General features: G+C 66.5%; 4 protein-coding genes across 4 annotated transcripts; 2 read left to right on the top strand and 2 right to left on the bottom strand.

Annotated features, from left to right (window-relative positions):
- Window positions 1–485: 485 nt before the first annotated feature.
- On the bottom strand, window positions 486–1120 carry PFL1_04518 (uncharacterized protein; the record flags this gene model as incomplete). Its single annotated transcript, XM_007882044.1, has 2 exons — window positions 486–802; window positions 919–1120. The coding sequence occupies 2 exons, from the start codon at window positions 1118–1120 to the stop codon at window positions 486–488; spliced, it is 519 nt and encodes a 172-aa protein (XP_007880235.1).
- A 771-nt stretch (window positions 1121–1891) lies between these two features.
- Window positions 1892–3515, bottom strand: PFL1_04517 (uncharacterized protein; the record flags this gene model as incomplete). Its single annotated transcript, XM_007882043.1, has 3 exons — window positions 1892–2386; window positions 2501–2884; window positions 3024–3515. 3 exons carry the CDS (start codon window positions 3513–3515, stop codon window positions 1892–1894), a joined length of 1371 nt encoding a protein of 456 aa, XP_007880234.1.
- A 913-nt stretch (window positions 3516–4428) lies between these two features.
- On the top strand, window positions 4429–7197 carry PFL1_04516 (uncharacterized protein; the record flags this gene model as incomplete). Its single annotated transcript, XM_007882042.1, has 3 exons — window positions 4429–5204; window positions 5328–5486; window positions 5598–7197. The coding sequence occupies 3 exons, from the start codon at window positions 4429–4431 to the stop codon at window positions 7195–7197; spliced, it is 2535 nt and encodes an 844-aa protein (XP_007880233.1).
- Window positions 7198–8068: 871 nt separating this feature from the next.
- On the top strand, window positions 8069–10780 carry PFL1_04515 (uncharacterized protein; the record flags this gene model as incomplete). The annotated part of the gene is made up of 2 exons (XM_007882041.1): window positions 8069–10264; window positions 10373–10780. The coding sequence occupies 2 exons, from the start codon at window positions 8069–8071 to the stop codon at window positions 10778–10780; spliced, it is 2604 nt and encodes an 867-aa protein (XP_007880232.1).
- Between the last annotated feature and the right edge of the window lie 658 nt (window positions 10781–11438).

Below are 11438 nucleotides of genomic sequence, written 5' to 3'. Positions count from 1 at the left end.
CAACCCAATGCCCGTTTCCCGTATGCCGTACCTGTGTCACCTTTGGCCCCGTGCCCGCACCCTCACACCCGCCTGGCTGACTGGCACACCAACACCGCCACCGCATACGCCCGCCACCGTTCGCAACCATCTCCTGCATCGTCCTGTCGCTCCACCTCGACCACCGTGCTGCGCTGCGTCTCCACTGAGGGAAGGAGCACCTACACCCGCTGGCTATAGATACAGATTGTCCATTTCAGTCATTGTGCCACGGGGCGTCGTGAGATAGTCAAGGGGCTGGAGAGAGAGAGAGAGAGAGAGAAAGAGAGGAAGAGAGGCGATGCAACAGGCGAGAAACAGGGACACAGCGAGACCGACAACGTGCGTCCCCGACAGCAGATCGACGTCTGCGCAGCGATCCATACCGCAGTGCTGCGGCAACCGTGGCACCGGTAGCGCCAGCGTCCATTATCGAGCGCACCCTTCGCGCTGCGCAAGCCGCAGCCTCAGAGCAGGACCCACGCACCGGCGGCGACGGCAGCGGCCAGGATGCCGCCGACAGATCCGCCCAGAGCGCGCGCGCCGCTGCGGATAAAGTTGTCGTCCGGACCCTGCGCCTGGCCACCGGTACCGACGGGGGCGGGCGCCACCCCGGTGCCCGCAAACGGTCCGTCGGTGATGACGGGCGCAGTCGGGTAGCTCGACAACGTCTTGCTCGTCGAGCTCGGCGCCGCGGATCCAGAGCCGCTGCCACTGCCACTCGCACTGCCGCTCGCCGCACTGCCCGTCGCAGAGCCAGAGGCGGAGCCGCTTCGGCTCGTGCCTGCCAAGTCACAAGACAAGGCGAGGGGAGATAGCAAGAGGTGGGTCAGTACGTGTGCCAAGGTGTTGAGATGGCGCTGCAGAGGTAGTCATGGCGTGCGGCCGAGAACCACTCACCGCTGGCGCTTCCAGAGGGTGCGGCGCTACCCGAGCCAGACTGCGTCGCCGAGCCAGATCCAGAGGCAGCGGCCGAGCCCGAGCCCGATGCCGTGGGCGAAGGCGACTGCGATGCGGATCCCGAGTTGGAAGCCTGCTGCGCCGCCACCGTGCTCAGCGCGGCAAGAAAGAGGCAGAATGCAAAGAGGAGCGAGAAACGCATGGTGGCTGAAGGCTTGGTCGTCGGTGTGAAGTCGTCCGGTAGTTGAGCGGCCAGCGGAAGCGAAAGAAGGTGGAATCGGCTCAAAGTTGGAGACGCGTCGATGAGGTGATCGTTCTTGCGGTCCGCAACAAAGGCGCTCTAGCGTAGGTGATGGGACGAGGCGGGAGGGGCGCAAGTGGAGACCTGCTACCAAGGGAGACGAAGCGATGCTGGCGAGCGAAGACGTGTGCGAGTCGTGTATGGTTGACGAGATACGCTTTGGCGGCTTCAGTGGCAGTCGCAGAAGGTGGGGCGGTCAGGGGATAGGCAGCAGGCAGAGACGGAAGTAGCGCTCGAGGAGGAGGAGGAAGAGGAGGTGGTGGTGGTGGTGGTGGTGGGGGGGCGGGCGCCTGGTGGGTCCAAGCGGACCCCTGGCGTGCATGCCTCACCCTGGCCGCCCGCCCGCTTGCGCTGCCGAAATTTCAAACCGGCCAGGCCGCCTGCCCGCCCGCCCGCGCCAATCCGACCGCCCTCGCCTCGACCTCTTCGCGGTTCCGACGACAGCCAGGCCCAGCAGGCTTTGCCAGCCCAACCTCGCCCCCTTTGGCGAAGGCCGCCCTGGTGTCCCCCAGACAGTGGTGATGTCGGCAGTCGTCGTCATCGTCGTGGCTGTTGGCATCAAGGCTGCTCCGCACGAGTGTCGAAAGATATAGCGCCTGCCACACACTTATTCTCCATGACGAGCGGCGAGCGACGCGATCATTGCTGAGCATCGCGCTTGCTTTCCCCCCTCTAGTCTTCGGCATCGTCCCCTAGCGATCCGCCGCGGCTCATGGCGTTCCAGTACCGCCGCATGCCTGCGCCTTGCTTGCCGTCTCGCCCCGACGACGCAGCGCCATCGGCTGTCGGCACTGCTCTCCGCCCTCCGCCCTGCTTCCTCGTCTCATCGCCATCGGCATCGATGCGGCTGCCGTCGGTCCAGTCGACGTAGGGGCTCAGCCGCGAGTCCTGCGGGTGCGCCTTGACGCGTGCGCTGTCGACCCTCGACTCCATCTCATCCAGGATCCGCGCCAGCGACGGGTGCACCTGCGTCGCGATGCTGCGCAGCCGCTCGTCCTCATCAAACTGCTGAGCCGCCAGCGCGGAAGTCTCCGACAGCGATGGCGGGTACTGGTGCTTGCTGACCATGGCCTGGTCAGAGGGAACCGGCCGGGGCGCAGGTCGCCCGAACCGCTTCGGAGGCCACAGGATCGCATCGATCCGCGCAGTGATGAGGCCGACGGGGACCTGAATTGCGCAGACACAAAGGCGGGTCAGGATGGTTCAAGGCGTGAGCACTCCGTCGGATCCACCAGGGTACGGCCTTTGCTCGCCAGTCGGCCGCGACTGGTGCAGACTCACTGGTCCAAACTCGCGACTGTCTCGACTCTTGCCCTTGGCCATGGGGCCATTCCTCGCCACGCCGTATCCAGCCGTCCTGCCGAGGCTTCCGGGGACGATGTCGACCGCTGCATCGCCCTCGATCCATACGTGGCCTGGGGGCACCTTGAGTCGCGTCCACTTGCCGCCGCGGCCTGTGGCGTCTGGGGCCCACACCCGGACCACGTCTCCCTGGAGCGCGATGATCCTCTTTGTGAGGAGCTGGTTGGGATCGAGCGGCGAGATGAGGACGACAATGTCGCCCACCTTGAACTTGCCCTTGGCGGCCGCCAGCCGGTTGAGCAGGACGACGTCGGAACGGCTGTTGGCCGCCGATGCTTCGGCAAAGGGGCCGTTGAAAGTGGGCTGCAGCGCAGGGCGGACGAGGCAGCAGGCAGGTGGCGACCGAGGCAGCCGGGTCAGCCAGCCGGCGAACGAGTCAGCCAGAGTAGGGCAGCGCTTCGGCGACATCCGAGTCTGCTCTGCACGCTGCTCTTCCACTCACGCTCATGCTGCCTCCAGTAATGTTGCCGATGCTGCAGAAGTGGGCGGTGACAAAGGCGGCCACGGGGATCCAGCAGGCGATGCGCCAGAAGATGGAGCGTGGCCTCCGTCGACGCAGTGGCGGAAGCGTCCATCCTCGCTGCGATCCGTTCTCTTCGCGAGCCGGCGCCTTTTCCGACGCCGGCTGCGTTGCTGTGCTGGTCTGAGATCGAGTTTGTAGCCTGGCAGATGATGTCGCTGAATGGCTACGTGCGACCGGCACAGCCGCGTGGAGGCTTGTTGGTGGTCTTGACACTGGTCCACGGTCCGGTCGAGGGCAGCATGAGGACAGCGGACGGCGCAGTCCTGGTATTTCGGCCCTTGCTCCGGCGCGGTCCGCTGCGACAGAAGTCGCCTGAGCAATCCTGAGGGCGGAGGCCTGTCGCGACAGTCGCGACATGCCTCCGCCGCCTCCGCCGCCGACACCGCACCGTGACGACGCCTGGGCCAGCATCGATGGCCGTGCCGGCGAAGAGCGTCAGGAGAGCAGCGGAACGATTCCGAAGGGCGGTTGCTGCCAAAGGAGGCGTAGGTTTGACGAGTCAGCTAGCCTGCGTACGGACGGGCGAGCGAGTGTGATGGTGGAAGATGGTGAGGATGGAAGGGCGAGAAGAGTGGCCGGGGTGCTGCCAAGGTTGCGAGCCAGCTTAGCCAGCTTGCTTGCTCTCTCGGTCTCGGAAGGAAGCCGGACCGCCTGGCCTGGCCTGGCCGCCTGGCTGCTGCGCTGACGTGCACGCGGAACAACCGAGGTGGAGAAGGTCCAAGCAAGCAAGCAAGGTCGGCGGCCAGCGGTGGGGTCGGCCAGGCCAGGCCGTCCCTTCGCTGGCTCCCTGGCCCGGCTGGCCCTGGCGCTAGCCCTCCGGCGGCCTGGCCCTGCCCCAGCGAGGGCCCTTGCCAACCACCAACCAACAACCAACAACCAACAACTGACCACCGGCGAGCCCCCCTCCTCCCCTCCTTCCTCGCTCTCCGACCACTAGCTCTCGCTCCGTCCTCGACCGCCGTCGCCTTTCGACTACGACCAGGCCTGCCTCTCCCGCGCTTCAAGACGATCCCCCATCACGCTTTGGCAGCTTCCTCTGCATCGAACCTCGATCTGGCGGCAGGTCCGCTCCCAAGGCTGCCCTCGCCGGGACCCGGCCGCTTGCCACTTGCTTCCTCTGTCCAGAAGGCCAGGCTGAACCTCGGCATCGGTCCGACGCCGCGCCATCGCCTCGTCGGGGAACGACAAGCAAGTGGTAGGGCAGCTGGCCTGGCGGTGCACCTATCGGCCTTGCTGGCAGCGCTTTCACCAGCGTGATAGACAGACCAGACCGCGAGGATCCCTGCCAACCCCACACTTGCCTCGCCCCACTGCCCGGAACAAGATGTCGGGCGCTGTCGCATCGACCTATGCCACGCTCAAGTCTGGCCTGGGCAACGTCACCCTCAGCCCGCTCAAGACGGCCTACCACTTCATCTTCCCCCCGCTCGAGGACCTCCTCATCGAGCACGGCGGTGACTATGCCGCACAGCGGACCCGAGCCAACGAGGCCAGGCAGGCTGCCGCTCTCGAAGGCGGCGTCGTAGGTGCCTCGCATCGGAACCTTCTCAACCGCGACGACGTGTATGGCGGCAGCGCCGGTGGCGGTGGCGGTGGCAGTGGCAGTGGCAGTGGCAGTGACAGCGACGATGCCATCGAAGCAGTCTGGGACGGCTTCAGCGACAGCCCCTGGAGCTTCATCACCAGCCGCTACGCCATCGCCCTCTTTGCCATGGCACTCATCACCAACCGGATCCAGCACATCTGTCGACCGCGCGGCGGCCGCGCGGTCCGCCTGCCCCAGGCAAAGAGGCTCGCCCTCCGCCTCCCCAGCATCCTCCTCCTGACCAGGGCCGTCGTCATCCTCGCCGTCATCACCTCGAGCCTCTTCTTCTCCGAGTCGGCCCCCATCAACCGCCTCATCAGCCTCGCATCGACGAGGTCGTGGAGAGAGGCATGGCTTGCTTACAAGCCCATCGGGGGCTGGGCGCAGGGCTACTTTGGCTCGGAGTCGCACGATGCCATCGCCAGGGCCAGGGACGCAGCCGCACTCTGGGCATCCTTCACCGCCACCTGCGTCGCTGTCGTCACCGAATCCCTCATCCGCAGTCTCGAGGCAGAGTGAGTTTGACGAGTCGCCGACGCTGACCCCAAGCGCTCGCCGCCCTCTTCGCTGACACCCGTTGTCGTGCTCTTGCCTTGCCTTCGTCGGCCTTCTGCCCCTACCGCTCCGCCGCTCGACAGCCGCGAAGAGGCGCCCTCGTTTAATCTGGTCGGCTTCGCCTTTCTGCTGCACTTCCACTCGTTTTCCCCCGAGCACGAGGCCACCAAGCACGTCTACCTCTGCATCCTGTTGCAGATCACCGAGGTGCTTGCAGTCGGGCTTTCCAAGTGCCGCAAGAGGTGCGTGGGCCGCTCAGGGCCGGGCTCCGCTCAAAACGTCCGCAGACCCTGCCCGCGACTAACCAACCTTTGCACCTCACTCTTTCTGCTCCGCGCTGCGCTCGACTGCAGACCCCTGGCGCCTCGACTGGCCGTGACGTCGGTCTTTGGCATCACCGCGACAGTGCACTATCTCCTCACCCTGAGCGACGGCACCTACCCGTTCATGCTGGCCTTCAGCCGGGCGCCCGAGATCGCCCTGATGGTCATCGTACTGCTGACGGTCACGCTCCACGCCCTCACCATGTTCCTCACCGGCGAGCGGGTCGAAATGGGGCGGCTGCTCTTCAATCGCTCGAACATGCCTTCGATGAGCGACGACTGGTCGCTGGCCCTCTTCAAGGTCGGCACCGCGTGCCTCGAGTCGACTCGGCTTACGGGCCTCTCGCAAGAGGTGGCGCCGCTCCAGGCCTACGAGGGGCCGTTTGTCGAGATGCTGCGCAACGGCAACGTCCGCATCATCGACGCAGACCGGGGCCGCCTCCCGGAAGACGCTCGCCTCTCTGGAAGCGGCGATCAGCTTCGACACGACGTCGCCGGCGGCCTCAGCCGCGAGATCAAGCAAGTGCGCGTCGAGGACTCGGCGGCCGCGCGGCCCTCGGGCCTCATCTCCTCGGCCAGGCTGCGAGAGGCGAAGCGCTTCCTGCTGCAGCTCTACAGCACCCTGCGGGCGCTCATGGTGCTGAGCGTCACCAAACTCTGCAGCGCCGTCGGGCTGCCGCCGCCGAGCGTGCCGCAGTGGGTCTACAGGCTGCTGCGCAGGGTGCGGCTTCTGTGGCACGGCCGCAACGGCGAGGAGCGAAGGGAGCAGCGCCTAGCCGAGGAGCGGAGGAACCGGCTATCGCAAGAGTCGCGACGCGCCTACATGGCGTGGGTCAGCGGTCGAGACGGGTCCAGCGCGACGCCAGGCCGGCTCGCTGCAAGGATGCGGCCGAGGCCGCGGCGGATCGCATCGGCCGACGCCGTTGTGGCGAGCGCAGATGGACGGTCATCGGCGCAGCAAGTGGGCAGTGCTCGGCCGTTCGTGGCGAGGCCGCGCAGCCGTGCAGCATCGCCGTCGCCCTCGTCCTCGCTGCTGGACGCGATGCTGTGGCAGCGTTTTCTGGCGCCGGATGCGCCGATACTCGAGGAGGACGAGGAGGACGAAGACGACGGCGAATACGCCGACGAAGGGGCTGATTCAGAGGGTGAAGAGCTGTCGAGCGACGAGGAAGAGGGCGGCGAGCTGCAGGCGGACCGAGGGTCGCTAGACGTCGGGGCCCAACTCGCTCGTCGGGCCGATCGCCTTCGTGCGCAGGCAGCTGCTGGCGACGGCATCGACCTGACCGCCGACGATGAGGTTGAGGATGACGAGCAGGGCCCGCTCTCGGACGGAGAAAGTCTGCTGCTGCTGGCACAGTATGCGCTCCGAAGAGATGGGCCTCCCTTGACACGGTCGACCCTCCGCAGTTTGGTGGATCCGGCGTCGACCTCTTCTGCCGGGGGCGACGGGGCGGCGGTGCTGCGACGAGGCAGCGTCGATTACCGGGGTGGTTCGGAAGAAGAGTCGGCGCTGCTGCGTGCGATTGCCGAGAAGCGGCTGGAGCTCGAAAGCAGCCGGGCTGCCTCGGGGGGCGACGTCGAGGCCGAGCGGAGACGGCTTTGCGTCGTCTGCTGCGTCGAAGAGAGGTGAGTGGTAGTCACGCTGCTTGGTGTCCTTGCTTGGCCTTGTGCTGCTCTTGCTGACGCCCTCGACCTCCTCACCCACCTCGTTGCCTCTGCTACCGATGTCGATCAGGAACGTCATCTGCTGGCCTTGCCGGTGCCTGTGCCTGTGCATGGACTGCCGCGAGCACCTGGCCTCTCGTCCGCCCAACCGGGCTCCTGGAGCGACGAGGGACGGGGGGTCGGCGCACCTCTGCCCCACGTGCCGGACGCCCGTCGAGGCCTTTTCGCGGCTGTATGTACCCTAGCCGACTGGCGACGATGCCGGCCTAGAACCAGTCAATCCAGTCGCCGCAAAGATAGGGGAGGGTGGTTCTGCGTTGCTCGTGCGCCTGTCCCACCGGAAGAGGGATGGCGAGGGAGGGGTGGGGTGGCGATGGGTGGGTGTTGGCCAAGCTCGACGGACGGGCGGCTGGCAAAGCTGCGCAGCCCAGCAAAGTGTCTGCCTCCACTTGGCTCGTCGACTCTTCGTTTCGGCGGCCAGAGAGGCGGCCGTCGGACCTTTTTGCTGCGAATTTCAGGCACCTTTTTCCTGACCCGAGGACCATCGCTGCCACCTGCCACCTGCCACCACCATCATCTTCACCAGCAAACTCGCGAACAGCCACCGCCACCGCCACCGCCGCCAACGCCAACGCCAACGCCGACACAAGCGCACCATTCCTGGATCCAAGCTCGAGCCTGGCCGAGCCACATCTCCGCTGCGCCATCAGGTGCACCTTGCCTTTGAGACGAGATCAGCCAGGCTCGGTCGACCTGCGCTGCATCTCTGCCTGTCGCTTCGCCCTCTGGCACCACCATCGACTGCCATCTGAGCGCTTCGCCCGCTCGCTCCAACCATGTCGGATGCTACCGTCTCCTCCTACTTCTCCAACCTCTTCTCCTCGCAGTCGAGCCGAAATGCCCTCTTCCTCGGCTCGATTGCCATTGGCTCCTCGCTAGCCACCGCCGCCGCCATCTTTGGCACCCAGCGCCTCTCGCGCAGAAAGAAGCGCAAGGACCTCGGAGACACGATCCGCAACGCCGCCACAAGCGCAAACGAGCGCCGCCTCGACCCCAACTTTGCCCACCCCAGGGACGAGTCGTCCTCGACCACCACCGATGCCGGCACCCCGCGCTACCTCGCCGGCCTCTCTGCCGGACAGCTCCGCCCCTCGTCCGGCCTGCGCCACTCGCACAGCTTCAACACCTCGGCCTCGGTCCCGCCCATCCTCACCCCCTCCCGCAAGCAGACGGCCGGCTCCTCTTTCAACGAGCCCCCAGAGTGGGACGAGAGCCTGATCCGCGAGCAGCTCTCGCGCAACTACAGCTTCCTCGGCGACCAGGGCATGGAACACATCCGCAACTCGTTTGTCATTGTCGTCGGCGCCGGCGGCGTCGGCAGCTGGGCAGCCCTCATGCTCCTCCGCTCCGGCGTCGGCAAGCTCCGCCTCATCGACTTTGACCAGGTCAGCCTCTCGTCGCTCAACCGCCACGCCTGCGCCAACCTCGCCGACGTCGGCCGCCCAAAGGTCGTCTGCTGCGCCGAAAAGTTTGCCCAGATCGCGCCCTGGGCCACCCTCGAGGCGTGGGTCGAGCTCTTCCGCGGCGACGAGGCCGAGAGGCTGCTCGGAGGCAACCCCACCTACGTCATCGACGCCATCGACAACATCGACACCAAGGTCGAGCTGCTGCGCTACTGCGCGGAAAACAAAATCAAGGTCATCTCGTCGATGGGCGCCGGCGCCAAGTCGGACCCCTCGCGCATCCAGATCAGCGACATCTCGACCACCAGCGAGGACCCGCTGGCCAGGTCCGTCAGGCGCAGGCTGAGGGCGCTCGGCATCCCGCCCCTTCCGCCCAAGGAGGCGGACGAGGAGCGTGCCGACGCAAAGGCGAGTGACGACGCGGGCGGCAAGAAGGCCAAGCCCGGCAAGGCGGCCCAGAATCTGGCGCCCGCCCAGATTGACCTGGACAGGACTCCCGTCAGGGGCGCCGCTGCTGGCGGACCCAGCGGCAGCGCCAGTGGCAGCGATGCGGAGAGGGAGGCGCCCGGCTCGCCCAACCGCCTCCTCGGCTCCAACGGCGCCGGCAAGTCGAGGACGCCGCTTGTGCCCTCGCCGCTTGGCGGGTCGCCCATGCAGTCGCCTCGCATCCCTCCCGCCGCCGTCGCGCCGATGCCCAACGTCCGCAAGGCGCATTCCCGCCGGGCCTCGTCGGTGTCGTCGTTTGGCTCGGGCGCCTACGCCACGCCGCTGACGACGCCGTCTGACGAAATGGCGGCGCTGCTGCCTGCGGATCAGCAGGAAGGCTGGGCTCCCCTCGATGGCGACGACAAGGAGCGGTCCGCCGAAGACGCCAGGCCATTCACGCTGGACGGGTCGGCGCAGGCGCAGGACGAGGCCAATGGCGTCGACGATGCCAAGGCCGAGGAGGCAGAAGTCGAGGCGCAGACAAAGGCGGACGCCGTTCGGTCCAAGGCCGAGGTGCCCGAGGACGTTTTCGTTGACGACGACGGATTGGGGCCCAAGGTGGCTCCATTGCAACAGCCCGTGATCGAGAAGCCGCTAGGGGGCAGCGGAGCGCCTCGGATGGGGCGGCACGCTTCGCGCACATCGGACCTGGAAGAGATGACGCCCGGGTCCACGACGTCCTCGCCCGCAGTCTCTCGCTCCACCTCGTACCGCAACTCCTCTGCGGCGGCGGCCGCGGCGGCGGCAGCGACAACGAAGACAACGACGACAACGACGGCTGCCGCTGCTGCTGCGGAAATTGACCTGAGCGGCCCGCCTCCAGAGCCGAGCTTCTTCATTCCGTGCGTCTACTCGACGGAAAAGTCGGACACGCGGCTGCTGCCGCTGGACGAGGACGAGTTCCAAAAGGGCAGCGTCGACGAGCTGGCGGCGCTCGAGGACTTCCGCGTGCGCATCCTGCCCGTCCTCGGCCCGCTGCCCGCCATGTTTGGGTTGGCGGTGGCGACGTACATCATCTGCGAGCTGGCCGGCCACAAGATGGAGCCGCTGGCGTTCAAGGGCCGTCGCAAGCTATACGAAAAGGTACGTTGCGTCTGCACTGCGGTCCCCTCCCGGCCGCGATTGGACCGATTCACCAAACGACTGACCCCAGTTGAACCTCTGCTCTGCGATGTCTTCCTCCCTGGACAGGTGGCGAGCGACCTGCGCGTGTCGGAATCGCGATACCGCGTACCGGGCAGCAGCAGCAGCAGCAGCACGACGAGTACCACCAACGGCGCGGGCGGCTCGACATCGGGTCCGCACCTCGGCATCCCCTTCAACGTCAACGACGTGTGCTACCTGTTCGAGGAAGTGTTTCGCGGGCGCTCCGTCGTCCCGCCGTTTGATTCGCTATCGCAGGCGCAGCTGGAGCGGTGGGACTCGACGCTGCCGCTGTCGTACAGCAACGTGGCGCTGTTTAGCCGCGCCCAGGCCAAGATCCACGAGCGCGAGGTGCTCAAAAAGGGCCGCAGCCCCATCGAGGTGTGGGGCAGCGAGACGGCGCGCATGGTCAAGCGCCGCATGGCTGAGCAGAGGGTCAGTGGCTTCTTTAGATAGCTCGGTCGGTGGCGCAGTTGCGGTGTCGGCGCGGCGCCTCGAATCTCAATGCTGTCTGGCTGTCTGGCTGGCTGGCTGTCTGGCTAGCTACATAGCTTCGGATATTGATTGCGGCGCGGGCTGAAAGACGTCTTGTTGTCGACGTCGAGAGCGTGGATCGTCTTTGGTGTTGCTCTCATACGATCAGAGGCACGAACCCCACTTACGACTAACCAGCCCGAGTCAGCGCCACGCAGCCCAGGTCAGCGACGCCCAGCGACGCCACGGCAGATCAAGCCAGGCGGGCGGCTGCGTTGTCCGCCCACCCGCCCTGCTGCGCACTAGCTACCGTAGCTACTGTATGTACTGTAGTTACCAGAGTGTACCGCGGATCGCAAGCTAAGATCCCGCGGCCGCCCTCGTCGTCGGTTTGCGAGTTGCTCGCTGAGGATGACGGCTTCTGCACCGCGCGCTCGCAACGAGCGAGACGCCATTCGCCCCCTCGGCATGGATGCTTACCCATCTCTTCCGGCTCGACCGCGACCGCGACCTTGTGAAAAAGCATCTCGAAACGGGACGAGACGACACGAGACGTCGGTACCCCTCCCCCTGTCATTTGTCGGTACACCGCACCGCTGACCGGGGGTTCCGACGCGACTGCACCTGTACCCCCCCCCCC

The sequence above is a fragment of the Pseudozyma flocculosa genome, assembly GCF_000417875.1.
Source record: "Pseudozyma flocculosa PF-1 unplaced genomic scaffold scaffold00015, whole genome shotgun sequence".
In the NCBI taxonomy this organism is placed as follows: domain Eukaryota; kingdom Fungi; phylum Basidiomycota; class Ustilaginomycetes; order Ustilaginales; family Ustilaginaceae; genus Pseudozyma; species Pseudozyma flocculosa.
The sequence above is the reverse complement of the archived record's forward strand: the minus strand, read 5'-3'. Positions and strand labels throughout refer to the sequence as shown.